The sequence below is a fragment of the Mytilus californianus genome, unplaced genomic scaffold (genome assembly GCF_021869535.1).
Source record: "Mytilus californianus isolate M0D057914Y unplaced genomic scaffold, xbMytCali1.0.p SCAF_5, whole genome shotgun sequence".
In the NCBI taxonomy this organism is placed as follows: Eukaryota; Metazoa; Mollusca; class Bivalvia; order Mytilida; family Mytilidae; genus Mytilus; species Mytilus californianus.
The window spans coordinates 48,901,149-48,919,937 of NW_026262701.1; the positions used below are offsets into that span (position 1 = coordinate 48,901,149).

General features: G+C 32.1%; 1 protein-coding gene across 7 annotated transcripts; it reads left to right on the forward strand.

Moving 5' to 3' along the window:
• Positions 1-2,133: 2,133 nt before the first annotated feature.
• LOC127702409 (uncharacterized) lies at positions 2,134-14,520 on the forward strand. 7 transcript variants are annotated; one of them, XR_007982410.1, is made up of 6 exons: positions 2,134-2,904; positions 4,943-5,242; positions 9,887-9,952; positions 11,745-11,831; positions 13,022-13,143; positions 13,942-14,520. XR_007982410.1 is itself a non-coding variant. In XM_052206613.1 (6 exons), exons 1-6 carry the CDS (start codon positions 2,881-2,883, stop codon positions 14,191-14,193), a joined length of 864 nt encoding a protein of 287 aa, XP_052062573.1. In that variant the 5' UTR covers positions 2,548-2,880; the 3' UTR covers positions 14,194-14,520. The 7 variants fall into 7 exon arrangements, 3 of the variants coding, with proteins under 3 accessions (XP_052062575.1, XP_052062573.1, XP_052062574.1); XR_007982411.1 differs by having other exon boundaries at positions 2,136-2,904; positions 13,022-13,101; XR_007982409.1 differs by lacking the exon at positions 13,022-13,143 and adding an exon at positions 13,225-13,359 and having other exon boundaries at positions 2,277-2,904; positions 4,943-5,063.
• The last annotated feature ends 4,269 nt before the right edge of the window (positions 14,521-18,789 follow it).

The following is an 18,789-nucleotide window of genomic DNA, read 5'->3' on the forward strand; positions in this document are numbered from 1 at the left end:
CAGGAAATAAGTAATAACGTAGTGTATGATTTGTTACTCATTTAATCTTTATTCAATTACAAAGTGAATCTTTCTAATCCTGCTTAAGTAGGGTAGTTGAAAAAGGTAGACCGTCAATAAACGATGTTTGTTTTATTTATTCAAATGTTTACATTGTGGTGGATTTGTAGTAATGTTTTGATATTCAAATCCAATTGCGTAAATGCATTAACATGTATTTATTTTTCTTTAAGATAACGTTGTGTGTATAAATACATTAATATTTTATTTTACTTGAGGATGTAATCTTTTGACGTTTCAGTCTCGTTGAAATCTCGTTCTGGAAATATTTCCAAAACGTGTGATATAAGTTGGAAATAGCAACGCATTTGATAAATATCACAATCAAACTTAACTCTGTGAAAAAATTGTGTATTTACAATAAGTAGTTTTTGAGTAATAAATTTTTCAAATTTTATTACCAATCAAGTCAGTCTTTTTAGCCAAAATTTTGAGAAAATGGGTCAGGGGTAAAGGAAATGATTTTACCAGAAACATGTACATCCCATATCACTTTTTTCTTTTCAAATTTCTTAGATATGTATTTGTTCAATCATTTATAACAAAGAAGTTGCAATAATATGCATTGTATTCTTAAAACAGAGAAAAATCACAAATTTATAAAACTGACAGCATTTGGATTAGTTCATAAATAAAATTGGTGACCATACAATGATAACTCATTTGTTGTATCTTCTCAACGAAAGCATCAATTTACCAGGTATATAATTCATCATTTGATAGCGCAGTCAAGATTATTTAGAAATATTGAAACAAATATCAGCTTCAATGGATATCAAATCAGCATTTTCATTGCGTTAACATATTACCCGTGGTATCAAGCTGAATAGCGATTACTATATCCAAAAATCGATGTCCATTGGATATTCTATGAGTTGTCGTCCGTTTTGGCATTGGTCAGTTAATTATAAAATGCATTTGGAAAATTTATAACATTATCATGATGATGTTTTGTTTGTAAGAGAAGGTCATTATGATGTCTTTTTCCTTCTTTTCAATGCATTTTCAATTTTTGCTTAACAGTCCTGATATTCATTGAAAAAACTGATGGTCCTTGCACAAATCTTAAATATTTAAGTTTACGTTTAAAAACTAAACAAATCTAATAAATGGGGCATGGGGAAAAAACTCTCAAAGAAATGCAGTCTTTATTAGGTTCAATGGCTTTCAGTCAACGGGCTCCGACTTTAGGCAGGGCATAAATGAGGTGTCTATATGGCTCTTTTAAAAATGCTAAGAAAACCGTACAATCTAAAGATCGACAAAAGGAATACGAAATGGTCTGCAAATCAGGCAGTTTTTTTTCGTAATGAATGTAACGGCTGTACTTATACCCAGATGTAGACTGGGATTCAAATTCTGATTTACATTTGTATACTGACAGTGCAGGTGGTAATCCATTAGGTTATGCAGCTGACTTAATTGGGTCAATTTTAAAATGTCCAAGTAATTGGGACAAAGTTTTATTACGTGACATTACTTAGTTGGTAATTTTACCTGTCGCTTTGGTTACTTATTGATGGAAGGATACCTTACAAATAAGAACATTTTCATTGTGATAACATGTCGATAATGATGGTTCTTGTTCAAATTAAATGTAGAGTACAGGCAGGATTATGTTTTTGGGGAGAAAAGTAGGTATGTGGACGTTAATATTTAAATTTTAGTTCCAAGCATTACATCTTTGTTGAAACGACAATTGTATTACTTATGCTATATCAGGAGGACAGATGACGAAATCGAGTGAGGAAGACAGTAAAGCCGACCAGAAGTCATACACTTCTCCACAAGAATTCTTTGATTATATTTTGATGTAGATGCTTCCAAATTATCAAATTATTAAATTCGTCAAAGTACTACAAACGTTTATGAAAATGCAGTGCATTCGTTCAATATGTGGCCGCCAAGAAATAGACAATTTGTTTGATATATTGAGTTTTTGTCACTTTATCAAATAAAAAATTAACGATCAACAATAAGATCATATTTCCCTGGGATAAGCTACAAATGAACAATTAAAGTGCATGATTTATTACATTTGTCAAAATTTTGAGAAAGAGCCTGTAAATACTGTGTTCTTATATACATATTTTTCCAAAATGTAGTACACTACACTATATCAATATTGAGATTTGGGGTTGTAATTTTTTTCATTTTTTTTCATTGTTTTAAAAAACAGCATAACATAATTAATTGTAGTCTCGGGATATATAAGACATTTGTAAATAGCGATGACATATGTTTCACTTTGAGTTATCTGTCGTTTACCAGGAAGTATCCTAAGCTAAAATTACTCAATTATATTATTGAATGTTCCAATGCCCATTACACATGAATTATACGATTGTGTGAAAGTTTAAATCTCGTTCTTAATGCATTATAATCAGTGATTTATTTTTTGTTCAATCCTAAATTTCAGTGCATGAATATCTTATGTATCCCTTCCCTCAACTTTTCAGTAAAATGTAAATAGTTCGTTTTCCAAAATTTTCATCCTTATCGTACCTGTTGTCTGCACTAGATTACACTATAGATCTGTTGATATAATCTATAAGCCGTTTGCCCTTATCATTGTGTTTGGCGTGCATTTTCCTTCCTGATTTGTTTAATCACCATTAAATCCAATTTTCTATTAAAAGTATATTAAACCACTTCTGTTTGTTAAGTATTGATTACTTGAACAAAAAGCTATCCGCAAGATAAATTTCTTTTTCAAGCATATCAGGCAAACAATAGATAACATAGAGATAACCTACTACGTTACATTTATTTGTTCAATATACCGGATCTAACCGTCATAACAGGTGAAGGACATTCTGAATGGTGAAGATCAAGAAAGAAAAGGTATTTAACGCTTGCTGTTTTCTTAGGCGGCAGCACAAGGGATTTGGGGACATGAATACAGAAAAATTACCCAGTGCTGTGGGTGAAATTTTGTGGTTATGACATATTCCTTTTTAGTACCTGTGTTCAAACTATAATAATCATACAGGACATGGGGGTAAATATTGATTTAAAAACTAAACATAACATTTTCATTTGATGTAATAGCCAAACACATGACTTAGAATCAACATTGAATTATTTTTAGAATTTATAAATATTTATTTAGTTATTTTGACCAAGAATTAAGAAAAACATTGTTTGTACCACCTTATCAATAAACATGCAATGGGGAAGTTTTTTCTACAGTTTTATTCGTTTTTCCATTGGTTGAAAGTACATTTACCTCAGTTTAAAAAGCATAAAAACATTGAAGAATTCATGCACGTTCTAACTGAAAGATAATGTGTTGTCCACAATCAAACAAACAAATCAAACCTAAATAATCATACAGGACATTGGGTAAACATTGATTAAAACACTAAACATAACATTTTCATTTGATGTAATAGCCAAACACATGACTTAGAATCAACCATGAATTATTTTTAGAATTTATAAATATTTATTTAGTTATTTTGACTTAGAATTAAGAAAAACATTGTATGTACCACCATATCAAAAAACATGCAATGGGGAGGTTTTTTCTACAGTTTTATCCATTTTTCCATTGGATGAAAGTACATTTAGTTCAGTTTAAAACGTATAAGAAAACATTGAAGAAGACATGCACGTTCTAACTGTAAGATAATGTGTTGTCCACAATTAAACAAACAAATCCAACCTAAAGTTTGACAAAAGTATAACAATCTCATTATATAATGTTTTTTTTTAATTAGGAACGTATGAAAACATATCTTGTAATAAAACACTAATAACATTTATTACCTTTAGACCCAAATGGCTATCCATGGGTATAGCGGTATTCTCACTTGAGCTTTACTCACAACCGGTTTTTCATTTTTTAAAGCACTTTCCAATTGATTTTGATACTTTTTTTCAAAGAATGTCATTGCCACTGCCTCATGTGAGAGTGATGGATGCGCCCTCATAAATATTTAAAGCCCCGCCACATTCTGTATGTGTCTTCCTAAAATTATGAGTCTGTAATTTAGTGGTCGTCTGTTATGACGTCTACCAATTTTTTTTTTCGTGTATTGTTTTGATTAGAAGAGGCCTTTTACTTTCTGATTTGAATTGATTTGCATTTAGTTATGCCGGAAGCCTTTATAGCTAACCATATACGGTATGAAATTTGACATTGTTGACGCCTATACGTTTACCTCATTTCCTTTATTTTACCATGTAATGCAATTACTCTTTGTCATGTTTGTAGGTGATGTCTGGAAATGTAAAATATCTGCCCTTTTCCAACATACTCTCAGTTTGAAACTATAGTTCTCAATTTTCTGTCCTTCATCACGACAGCCCACTTACAAGTCCCAAGATCATATATAATTTATTTTATGTTTAATTTTCTTATTATCCTGAATAACCTGTATGATTTGAAACTTGATGTTAGACATACAATAACAAATCATAATAACATATTTTTTTTGTCAATTATACATGCTGGTTAAATGCAATGCTTTAGAAGTTGGTACCGTTTTGAAGACGAAAAATCGAAAACATCAATAGTCAATGTTTTAGTCTGTTATCTGATATACATGAAGACCACAATAACAATCGTGTCCCGCCTTTAACCTTTTACCATATACGTTCTCGATTTATTTCTACACAAACAAAAACTGACCAGCACAAAAATGGTCAATAGTGTTGAAAGTGGCGTTTAACACACGCAATCAATCGATTTATTGAGGAAATGATCTTTAGATTATTAGTATTATTTTTGTCTTCGTGGTATTCTAGTTGATTTGAAAACTCGATATGGCTTTTGTAATATAAGAGTTTATCTCAAGATTGATCATAAAAAAAATCGGTGTAAACCATCACCAACGAAACACAATATTTTAATGCGTGCATGATTATCTTTTCATAGAATGTAAATATGAACACCGATGCTCATATAAGTGTAATGCAAACACACCCAGTGCAACCAAATGAACGCATATCACGGATTAGAGCACTACGGATCCTTGGTGGACTACAGATCATTCTAGGTATCGTATGTTGTATCCTTGGTATGGTTGGAGCTATTATAAGTAACACTGAGATTACCAGTCGTTGCAAAAACTACCACAACAACCACGGTATTGAAGTGTATATGTCTTCATATCATTGTAGACAAACAAACACCATCCTTATAATGGATATAATTGGCATGGCTTTTTCAGGTTGGGTAAGTCAAATTTAATGGTAACTGTATCCTTAGATTATTTTTTCTAGAGAATACTTCAACAATTGAAGATAATATTACCCTAATTTTAAATTTTAGTATTTATGTTGTTACATTTATAATTCCGATGGTGTTTGTTACGTCTTATTTCACTACTGAGCGTCAAGGCGTCTAAAATGTGTATACATGTATAAACATGATAAATCCATGTTACAGGTTTTATGAGTCAGAAAGACACGTTGTTGATACAAATTAGGATTAAAAAACTAACTGGGTCTTTGAACACTCATACTACATCTGCATCTGTATCTTAAAAGACCCAAATGTTGCTATTGAAATTCAAATATGTAGTTGTTCTGCATTAAAGTTCCGAACAATGTTGTGTGTTTGTAAATCACATTACATAAACTTATGGATAATGGAATTTTGTATTGGCAATTTATTTGGAAAAAAAACTAAAATAACAAAAATACCGAACTCAAAGAAAAATTCAAAACGGAAAGTCTTTTATCAAATGGCAAAATCAAAACCTCAAACGAATGGAAAACAACTATACCTATATACTATAACGACACTTCTAAAGATGAAATCGTAAATCATAGTTTTGTTCTATATTCCCTTGGAATGTCAACCAAAGATGAAGAACTGCATTTTATTTCACTGTACTGGATACCAAAATTATATAAGTGTCCTTAGAATCACCGTTTTATTGATGAGTCGGCCGATTACCCAAGAGATCCTCTTTCTAAACTGATAACGTTTATTTTATTGGCAATCAAAGCCGGGTTTCACAGTAACTTACTCTCTTTTTTACAAAGGAAGATTTATCCCGCCATGATAAAGATAAGATACTTGTATCAACGTTGGACTTTCTTTTTTATGAAACAAAGCAGAATCAATTCTTCAATTTGTCTTCTAGTTTGGAATAGGAATACTTGAATAAGGTGAAGAAAAGTCAAATGTTTTAATACTATTGAAAGAGGAAAAAGAGTTAGATTGTATATACTACAACAGATATTTTGAGTTTTTAGTATCCGCATCTGATTCACGCCTCCACTAGAGTAGGTGGGTAAGACCTAGCAATATAGCAGTGTATGTAAGGACTCTTTATGTAATTTAGGTATCAAATGCAAAGACGAAAGATTCAGCTCCTCATCTTTGGTTGAATTTTCAAAGAAAAATACAACAGACCTATGATAGTTCAACTTTCCTCCTTGATAAGTTTCTTGTGTATATGTGGAGTTTCAAAGTGAATTGCCAATGCCTAACTCCGTTATCAAGCAGATTATATAATGTAGTTTACACACATAACTGATGTAGTTTTGAGCTTTATCTGCGGGGACAACAACATATTCGTTATAATGGAGATAGGACTGGTGCTTAGCATCATTTTTGTCTTTAAAGATCGATGTACATGTAGCATGTGTATTCATAGACACATTCATTTTCTAATTCTTATTTGTATCAAATTATAATACAACTGTAGTTTTTCTACTTTTACCGAATGAGATATCTTCGATGAAAACATTTCAACAACTGAACTGACAACTCCTATTCAACCACACACAATTCACACTATTTATTGGATTTCTACCCAAAATAATTGCATTAGATAAGTTTTCTTACTTATGTACTTTCTACACTTAGGAAACTTCGTATCACATAATATAACAAATATTTTGGTTGAAAGGGTTATTAACTATTTCGTGAGTGTTTGATAAATTATATGATCATTCCTTTGAAGTTAAGTTTAGTCATCATTTATAGTTATATTTTCTATACAACACTAACGTACAATCTTATCAAACAAAGTTTTTTTTTCTCTATTTGATAAATAATGATCTTTCGATCAATCCGGTTGACTATACACCTAACATAGAAAATGCATGATTAAGACCGTTTTCCTCGATAACACCTATAAACGTTTTGGAGATATGGTATATATTCAAGGTATTGACAAGTAAAAGACTAACATGTATTGTCTAGGGCCCCACAAGAGCTATGGACGTTTTCAGCTAAATTTAAGGGCCCAGTTCCATATGTTGAAGCCTTGCTACTTGTTCCTGTTAATTATCTTTTCCTTATTGGTATTCCTAGAGGGACTCATCTTATGGCATATGTTTTTTCTTTGATGCTGTTGATTACAATTTGTTACTAAACTTCTTACGAACACATTATATATTTTTTAACAATAATGGCAGATATTTCAAAAGTGTTCAACTCATCTCACTTTTATTTAATCCATTATTTAATAGATGACTATACGGTATGAATGTTTTTAGTGCTGAACGGTGACCTATAATTGTTTTCATCTAGGTCATTTGAACTCTGGTGGATAGTTGTCTAGTTGGCATTCATACCACATCTCCTTATGTTTATATTAAAAGTGATCGTTGTCTCCCTTTATGTCTTTATATAAGAATTTCTTCTTATGCATGAAAAGGTAATGCAAACCGGAATCCTGAGTTTTATTAGTTTTTTATTGTATTCCTTGATTGGCGCATTTTATTAATTCCTTCATGTGGAATAAACAATTCTCAGTTTTATGATACTCATGTGTCTAAATGATGTCGATGAATGTAAAAATGGTATTCCTATAATGCTTTTATAACAGGATATAGATACCAAAAACTGGGTCCGGATATTACTAAGATTAATTTGGTTTGAAGAATGATTCAATCTGCGGGATTTTTTTTATACTCAGCATTTTACGGTAAATCCATTTAAGTTTATTTTGTATCTAGTCACTCATTTTGACTTAAAGGGCTTTCTCCATGTTGTTAACAAATATTATATTAATAAATGGTAATGTCTAGTGTCCAAGATGCAGTATTTAACAATATGGTGTTTATATGATATGTTAAGCCCTCATTCTCTATATGAAAATAATGTGTTAGACATAAACCAATCAAAGACCTGCTGAAATGTTGAAATTTCAAAACAGTCTCACTAGATACGTGTCAATATTGCTGTCAATTGTAGGAAAAAAAACGAAATTAGCAGTTTACACATGTGTTTAATGCAACGCGCTTTTTCTGAATTTTCCTCACTAGGATGATTAACACCCCCAATTTTTGGTGGGGTTCGTGTTGCTTAGTCTTTAGTTTTCTATGTTGTGTCATCTGTACTATTATTTGTCTTTGTCTTTTTATTTTTGGCCATTTCGTTGTCAGTATGTTTTCGATCTATGAGTTTGACTGTCCCTCTGGTATCTTTCGTCCCTCTTTTAGACCAAATAAATTAGAAATTTCGGCTATGGTTGCCCTCTTCTATTAGGATTGTGTTTATATAGGGAATTTGGCATTTATGTCTATTAATTGTAGTCTCTGCTCAACTTAATTGCAAAATTTTTTGTTTTATTGTTTTGTGAGGCTGCTTATTTATACCATGTATCTTTCATATCAAAACAGTGAACCTTAACAAACGTTTTTCCAAAATGGTTCCCAGTGTGACATATCAACATACTAAGGGTACCTAGACTTATTTATTTACATAGACAGATAATTAAAAATTGGAAGTACAGTTAACATACATTGTTTCAAAAACTCATTTACATAGACAGAATCGGAATTGTTTCTTCAATTTATCAATGAATACGATGTCATTGTTCTTAAACACATGACAATCAAATCAATCATCGTGTACAGTGTACGGAAGCCCTATTATTGACTAATTTTGATTCGTCTTAATGCTAGATTAATATATTGTCCTCAGCTTTTTACCTGGAACGTACCTGATTAAAATATTTTTTATTCTTTCTAGTGGAACGGTTTCAATTTGATTTCACACGAAAAATCAACATCACTGGAAACATTGATGTATCTCCTCTCAATATTAAGTAAACATAATTTGTTGGGGGTTGCCATTCGTCCTGTTCTTGCCTTTGGTATTGACAAAAGAAATGATAAATATCAATAAAGTAAAAAAAACTTAAGACTTAGTTTGTATTTTAGCATATTTGGAAATCTAACTTTTCTGCTAGCTGATCTGCTTTGTTTAACTTCGTTTTCATCTCACACACATCTCGTCATTAATAAATCAGAATAGTTAAAATCGTCTTTTATTATCTTTGAGCATGTTGAAAGAGTGAATTTAATAGAATTATTGATAAAAAAAATATATATGAACATACACAACTAGACATTATGGAAAACAAAGGATATAATATTAGACCTCCAAAAACGCTACAAAGCCTGGTCTGGTAGATCCTTTTTTAACTCATGTAACAAAGGTATTGATGATCATTTGTTGCTCTAGACAAGAGTTATCTTGACAAAAGTGCGCAATTAAAGCGAACAAATTGAGAACTTTAACACTATTAATAAGACCCTTTCGGCTACAATTCTAGAAATACTAAATTTTACGATAGTTTCACAACAAAGTGCTTATTTAAAACCAGAATTACTTAGTGTTCAATACTTTTATTCCTACATAGTTAGTTGCATAAATATAATGTCAACTTAAACTGCTGAAAAAGCATTATTGTTTAGTTGTAATACGATATTTTAGTAAATGTATTTTGTTTCATTAATGTCCGTAATCTGGTCATTATTTGGCGTTTATAAATCTCAGATCGAAAATTATGAATGTTCTTTATTTCCATTTTTCATTCGTCTTTGTATGTTTTTAGTTTTATTTTACTTTCAGTTTATACTAACAGGTGGTTTACCGTTATGCATGACAGGACAACGTCAATCAAGATGGAGATGCATGGTATGTATTTCATAGATTACCATTTTTTTTAGAATAAAAATCATAAATAGAAATCTTAAAGCGAAATCATTAAACTGTCTAATATATAAACACATTTTGTTAACATTTTAAAAGATTATACCTACAATGCAAAGAGTTGCACAACACACAGCTGTATATTTCACCGCTCTGATGAAATAAATTGAAGTCTTTCGTTTCTTTAGTCTATGTATGTCATGACTGTTATTGTAAAATATCAAGCAATATGATGATTGTACTACAATGGTTCGTCCGTTTGACGATTTACACAATTTAAATTTTGGTTTTTCTCACAAGCTTATTTTCCGCACTGTTGATTCCGTCGTTGAACAGGTTCGTGTTGCTTAGTCTTTGGTTTTCTGTGTTGTGTCGTCTGTACTGTTGTTTGTCTGTTTGTCTTTTTATTTTTGACCATAGCGTTGTCAGTTTGTTTTCGATCTATGAGTTTGACTGTCACTCTGGTATCTTTCGTCCCTCTTTTATAAATACTTCGTATGATAATTCAAAGCATAACAGCGGGTTATATGTTTTATATTATTGAAATTGTATATATAGCTACACTTTTCTCAAAGGAAATTGAGGAATTTATCTCCTTTATACATAACTGTGATTACTTGCTTGGGTTTGGCAACACTTTTGGATTTTTTCTTTATTATCATCTCGCAGGTCAATACTTATATATTCCAATTGCCGTACCATAATCCCGTTCTGTATTCCTCAATTTTTACATTACTGAAAAAGACCTATTACCAAATATGTCCTAATCATGAGTTATATGACGAAAGTCACTAGTAGAGATTGATTTACTCAACCCTTTATCACCTGCAATCACTCTAACTTTTTGTTGTGGTTCGTAGTAATCAGACTGAGGTTTGTAGTGTGTTGTGGACTAATTTGTATTTTTCCCGTATTCCATGTGTTCTCTTAACGCTTTTAATAGGTTTTGGTTTTCAATGATTTTTGCATCGAGCGTCACTGAAGCGATAATAATTTTCGTATTGCACATTTGATTAAGTAAATCTGATACCGTTCAATGTGATGACTGTCATTTAATAGAATTTATCATTTGCGAATTTAGAAATATATAATTATATTATACTTTGAAGAAGCTAATTTGTTGAATAGCGGACGCTGTAATACTGATAATTAAAAATAATCCTTGTCTGCAATATTATTGAGTATTTCAGGATTAAATCAGTTGGATGGGGAGTGTTTGCAGTTCCTGCTTCATAAGGGAAACCAGTCGAGTTACTCATGTTGATGAGTAATATCCGGTGAAAAACATCACACAATAGCACATAGTCGAATCTCAAAACATCAATGAATTCATTAACCATCAGGACAAAGACAGAAGCGACTTTTATCAATTGAAACAAGACATACATTGAAAATATCGCAAATATAACACGGAAACTAAAACCAAAGCAACTTGAACCCTTTCAAACAAAACTATGGGTAAATTAAGTTGATCTGAAAGGGCAATCAGTCTTACATTACTATTTACACATATGTTCTTGTTCATGGCAAGTACAGCCAGTGGTTGGCCATGGTCGCAATAAATGCAATCAAAATTAAAATACGTTTATATATCTATTCGGAATGATTAAAGTTGTATAATTACAGTCTTAATTACTTATTCTTACATCTCTTTCTTAGTTTTGATATAAGTATCGGCAACTGATTTTTTTGTAAATATATAGTATGTTATTTGTGTGGCTGTTAAAATAATAACCGATCAAGCCAATTGAAAAGTATTATTATTTTACATTTGTAGATAATAGCATATCTGGTTTGTAACATAATATTAGCAGCTGTGTTTTCACCCACCGTGGTTGCCTTAGGAATTATCGGAGCACTCGATGTGAGTATATGAAATGAAGAAGTAAAATTTAACTAAACTCAATATCATTCCATGCTGTCTTTGACAAACATGATAATGTTTGACAGTGGAATATTCTTCAACCAGACTAGAATGGTCTTCAGATGATATTATTGAGCATTCTTAAAATCTATGAAAAATTAAATACTCAATGTATTTACTATTAATTAATTAATTTCCAATGTTTCTTTTAATTCATTTTCTCAAAGTGTTGTTCTGTTACTATAAGTCTAAAAAATCTGTAAACGAATCGCGAAAAGGTTAGACAAAATTAGCGAAATAAATCAAAAGACATTCAATATCAAATTGTAATTAACACCGAAAACGTTTTATGAAATGAAACCAATCGGTGCATGCATTCTTATTATTTAATTAAATCATGTTGACCTTGGATGAATTTTGGCTATTTTTAGAACGTCCTTTTTGTCATATAACTCTTCCACTGTTTCAATTCTTATACATCATTGGCTTTCAAATATTCGGCTTTGAACGTTCCTGATGAAAGTTAATGCACAGACGCGCTTAGGACGCATTAAAATTGATAACGTGTTGTTTTTATTTTTTGAGAGGGGCCACTACAATAAAAACAAATAATACCCTCTTCCTTAAAATTGCACTTCAATGAATAGATTAATGATATGTCAAAGTAAAATTCATTTCTCGAACTGTATTGCGACCAATATTGTATAAAGCCTAATTGGACATCACGTTCTAATTGAAAAAGACAAATACTTGAGTTAGATTGTAAACCATAAAATTTACAGATTAACTTTTTCAAGTTCAATGACGTTCTCGACACATGTTAAGTATCGAAAATTATGGTTAATAGAAATGTCTCTTTTGTTTCGATTTGTTTCGAGGTTGTTAATTATGTAAATGTAAAACGATAAAGGTGGCTGTTCCATTAGATATAATGTTATAATTTTAAACGTAAATGTTTACGTTCCTAGATACGTATTTCGACGTCATACCTCTCTGCAATTATCCTCGAGACCAAACCATTTTAAAATCAAAGATCTATCTGATATGATGATAATAACAAAAACCTGAATCAAGACCAGGATTAGAAATCGGAGCTTTTAATCTCTGAGAAACATTCCTTAATCTAAGTTGTAAATTCTTTAGCTTGATCATTGTAAATTTAATGAAAAAATTACCATTATTTTCATCAGTACCGAGGTACTCAACTACTAGAGTGGTGAAACTTCAATGAGGTAACAGTACACAAGCAGAGACATCGATTCGATGGATGGTAATGATTACATTACTCAGTACCAATTTGCCTGCACAAGATGTAATTAACAGTTATGCTTAAACTGTGTTTTTTTCACATTTTTACACTTGCACATAAATTATTTAGACATTCTATTTTAAGGTTGATTTGAAAACGAACACAAGAAGAGTTATTGTATTGTCTTCCCTCCTGGCTATATTTTCTTGCTTCGAATTCATCATATCCATTGTTGCAGCATTATATTGTTGTTGCTGTTCACAGCTCAATATGGAAAATGTCAGTATACTGATTATTGTGTCTAAGTTATGCTCTTCGACATTGGATTATAAATATGTAGAAATATATCAACATGAAAGATGATAAATAAAGCTTTTATTTTTGCGATATGAAATGTATACACAAGCAAGAGGTTACACGTAAAAAAACTATCCCGGAACACAATAAAACATCCCGTTGAATAAAATTCAAACATTAGTCCCTAACATCAGAAAAATTAACAAACAGCTTCACATAACAACCAGCAACAAGCTACAATGAATGGATTTGACAAGCTTTACCACAAACAAATTAAATTTAATATCTATACCATGTAGCTGACAACAAAATATTATTAAATTACCAATGACTTCAACGTAGATCTTTCACGCTGCATAAATAATGCAAATTGCTGATTTGTAAATATTCAAGAAACTTATTGATGGTATCTTTTTTGTAGGCATTAAAATACAAACTAGCATTGGCTTTCACATATATATTGAACAATTAAATTCTTGATAAAAAAGTGTTCTCATTTTTAACTGCGCCTTTCCCTAGATAATTATGGATCATTTCTGAAATATGTATATTCAATTTTTACAGCACCAAGGTGTCATATTCATGAACACGGCACAATCTGGAATGGTGTATAGTATGCCAAACACTCCAATATCTTTAGAGAACCAGCAAGGATACCATCAAATGCAGATGAACCAAATGCACGGATTTAATGGTCAACAACCGGCAAATATTCCAAATTACCAACAACAAGCAGACTACACGCAAGGAAATCGGATACCAGTACAAGAAAACTATGGGCAGCATTTACAAGCATTTGCGACCGGTAACCAGTAATAAAACATAACCGAACAGCACACAAAGACACCTGATGTAGTTAAAAATCAACCATTTCCGGTTGCCGACACTTCAATAAGAAGTGAAATGTAAACATTCGTCAAATTTAAAGTAATTCAAATATTACAAGCGTCCTGTCCTAGGGGATGAAATTGTATGACAATAAGGCTTAAGAATTATTTGTTACCGAGAAAGAAAATCACTGTAATACTGATTACTAGTTTTCTTTCATGTAAAAGTGAAATAAAATGTTGAATATGGTCAGGTCAGATTAAATTGTCATCTTGTCGATTTGTCTTCTTGATGAAAAGTTATATATGTATTTTATTGGACTATTGATTTCTAAAACAGTTTAACTCTTTAACATCCGTAATCATATAACTGTTTTGTTTCTTTAGATACGCAGTATTGTTTTACATTTCTAAACTCTTGTTCGGTTATTTTTGTGGTCATTTCGCAGAAAACAAAATAATTTGTGTAGAGCATGTCTAATAAATACATCAAAGACATAAATTAAGACGACAGTAGTTTACTGATGTTCAAATTTCGTAAATCAATTAAGAAGTGACCAATCCTGGTAATAAACAAAACCTAAGAGAATCGCACGAACGCCAAAAGGAACGAGACCGGGTGTATCGACATTGTGAGCGTATCCTACTATGAAATATCGCTGACATGCGAATTCCCACTCAGTCATAATGTTACAGGAACAGGACACACTCAGTAAAATTACAGATCAGACGACTATACGGGTATGGGAACAGTTTTTGTGTAATAACATAGACTGTACCAATGTTACTGCACCTAATGCACATTTTGACAATAAATGACACTTCCATGACTTCAGTGATGAAAGAAGCAAAAATCTTACCAAACCTTATTGACAAAACACGAGCTAATAAAAACCAAAAAGTACCATAAGTATAACCAAGGCTTTGCATGAGGGAGATATTCCTTAGTTCAAAATAATTTCCAAAATATAAATATAGCAAATTCTAATAACACAATATCTGTATTTTGATACCAGTACAGAAGTTCTGGCTACTCGAATTGGGGATGCCCTCTAGAACTGATATTCCACCAGCAAAGGTATTGACCCAGTGGTAGAAATAACATAATTGTATACGGTAACAATTTTGCTGAACCAGATGTGTACTGATCACATTCCTGTAAATGAAGTCCGTACATTCGTGAGCGAAAAGTTCTAAGATATTTTATCCCCATACGACGGCGCAGAGCGTGCGTAACTGCTGAGAAATGTGAAACAGACAATTGGAACGTTGAATCCTCACGCGTCATAAGTTCTAGTTTCAGGTCCTCCATTGTTGTCAATATCGAGGAAAAAACTCAAGATATGAAGCAGAATTCTACGCAGTTATCCCATCAAATTGGAGATAATGGATACAACATATGCAGTTAAGTCTGTCTCATATCTGGACTTAAATCTAGAAATAGACGATAAGGGACAATTAAAAACAAAAATTCACGACAAAAGAGATAATTTCAGCTTCTCTATTGTGAACTTTTCATTTCTATTTAGGAACATTCAAGTAGCGCCTGTATACGGAGTACTAGTATATATTACCCAGTTGATACCGTATTTCAGTGATCGTATTTCCTGTCATGATTTCCTTGATACAGAGTTGATAATCACAAGGAAGCTATTAAACCAAGAGTTCCAAGTGGGGAAATCATCCCTTCGTAAATTTTGCGGACAAGTTGGTTGACTTTTATTGAATTTATATTTCACTGATGATGAAGGATATGTTCCGATCGTACGCGTCTTAACCACAATCCCCTTCCCTTTTCCCGGAATGTGACCTACAGACCTACCGTATTAAAGACTATTCATCGGGTTTTTACTAACATGAGCAACACAACGGGTGGCACATTTGGAGCAGGATATGCTTACCCTTTCGAAGCACCTGATATCACCCCCGGTTTTTGGTGCTCGGTCTCTAGTTTTCTATTTTGTGTTTTGTGAACTGTTGTTTGTCTTTTGGTCTTTTTGTCTTTTTGTCTTTTTTCCATGGCGTTGTCAGTTTGTTTTCGACTTATTAATTTAAATGTCCCTTTTGGTATCTTAGGCATCTCTTCTACTTTCAAAAGTATTCTTAATCAATATACAGTTTACTTGGATTTCTGAGATGTAAGCATTCTTTGAAATGTATTCATTGACATGTATTGGCAGGATAATTATCTTCAATATATCTGAAAGTAAAATTAAAGAATTTTGATCGGCCAGTAGTGGTGCACAATAAATATTCGTTGGAATATCGACTGTCTGCTGAAATATCAATCAAACAAACTAAAGTTATATGTTATCGATCAACAAGTCCTGCATTTTGATGATATTATCATCGGTGTTTGTGTTGTGGAAACCAGTGTGTTTCTGTAAAACTAAATGTTAATTGAGTGTACATTGCATGATTCCAAACATTTCGTGTTATCACGATAAATATGATTTTTTCACAATTGTTTGCATCGCTCCGCTATGCAGTATTTATTACATTTACTAGAATTAGGGCCCTCCCCCTCCCAATTTCACAAATTCTAGATCCGTATCTGGGATGTAAAAATTTTAATATTTTCTTTCACAATCATCATTTTTTATACTAATCTTCTGTTATTTCCAAGAGATCTAGACTGATAAGAAACAGTAGCATTGGACCATTTAATCTCCTTGTGTCGTGCCGTGCAGTAAGGAGGGTAATTTTGAAGATTTTTTTCAAAGGCTAACAAAAAGGACGTCAATAAAAACTTATTATGTATTAAAAACAAGATGTTGACGACATTTTACTTATGGGACGACCATTCGATTTTCAGGAGAGGAGGATTTTGGTCTTATTAGAACTGAAAATATATGACTTTGCACAAGACAGCGTGAAAATGAATAGTTTGCAATATAAGATACAGGACAGATGAGGATACAAATGTGTACAAAAATGAAAATCAACGTTCGCGCGGCAATAAAATAAGAATGCCAAGCAACAGATAGATCAATCTGAAAACATCCTCCTGCAAGTCACTTAGCTACACTTCTCCCATTCTATCGCAAAACCTGTGCTAAATGGAAGAGACCCTTTTTCTATGCTGGATGTGTAAATGTGCAGCCACGTTAGATATAAATGGGGACGTTACATCTGTTGCCTCGTGTAGAAAAAAGAGAGAAAAATAGTGACATGCTCGCCCAACTTTGAAGAATCTTCGTAACATATCTTTGTGGAGTCCGTGTTTTTATAGGTGACATGGGAAACATATTTTTAGTAATTGTCAACAAACAACTAATCATTGCGCATATTATATATAATATTTTTTAAAAATTTCAAAATAAATAAGGAAAATTACAAATATAAATAAAGGTCTTAGATAAAACGAACTATCAATACTAAAATCTATATATCATATTTATATTGATTTTAAATGAATCAAATAAATGTATGTAAAAGTAAAATATCAACACTGCATTCAAATTCCAGCTTCTATGAAGGTTCTAAATTATATGTATAACCAACAGTCGGTAATCTGTAGGATGGCGACTGCTAACGAATGCCAACCCTTAGCAAATAAAATTGAGAATGGAAATGGGGAATGTGTCAAAGAGACAACAACCCGACCATAGAGCAGACAACAGCCGAAGGCCACCAATGGGTCTTCAATGCAGCGAGAAACTCCCACACCAGGAGGCGTCCTTCAGCTGGCCCCTAAACAAATATGTATACTAGTTCAGTAATAATGGACGTCATACTAAACTCCAAATTATACACAGGAAATAAAATTAAAAATGATACAAGACTAACAAAGGCCAGAGACTCCTGACTTGGGACAGGCGCAAAATGCGGCGGGGTTAACATGTTTTTGAGATCTCAACCCTCCCCCTATACCTCTAGCCAATGTAGAAAAAACAAACGCACAACAGTACGCACAGTAAAACTCAGTATAAGTGAAGTCCGAGTCCGATGTCAGAATAGGAAACAAAAGAAAATAAACAAAATGACAATAATACATAAATAACAACAGACTACTAGCAGTTACTAACATGCCAGCTCCAGACCTCAATTAAACTGATTGAAAGATTATGTCTTCATCATATGAATATCAGGCACAATCCCTCCTGTTAGGGATTTAGTACTATACCGTCATAAAATATATGAGAAGAACATAACCCGTGTCATGCCAACAACTGGTTTTAGAATAAATGACTTTTTGTGTTTAATTCCGATGCAAAGACCCTATAAGTCAATCAATATTAAAGCCAAAATATGCAATCTTTAATGACCTGCAGTATATTTGTTTTAAAGAAATTAAACCTACTCAGAAAAATGCACAAACTTCGTGGTGTCGACTTACCAAAATAAAGATCTTATGAACGCCTGAACAATTTTGACATTGTTATTTTTTGTTATATGTTTCTACTTCTGATGTTATCACAACTTCCTGTTAAGATTTGACTAAGTACCCATATCCCAGTATCGTCATGAAGATTCTCTAATATATGATGTGACTCATTACATTAAAATTATAAATTTGAAAGTCAGTCATCCAAGTTAATTTCATTGTATTGTTTGCACATGCATGTCTAATTGTATCGTATGG

Coding starts and splice junctions, on each gene's coding strand:
- LOC127702409 (XM_052206613.1), top strand. CDS start 2,881: ATGGTGAAGATCAAGAAAGAAAAG. Junction 9,953..11,744: donor AATCAAGATGGAGATGCATG/GTATGTATTTCA, acceptor TTACATTTGTAG/ATAATAGCATATCTGGTTTG. Junction 13,360..13,941: donor CACAGCTCAATATGGAAAAT/GTCAGTATACTG, acceptor CAATTTTTACAG/CACCAAGGTGTCATATTCAT.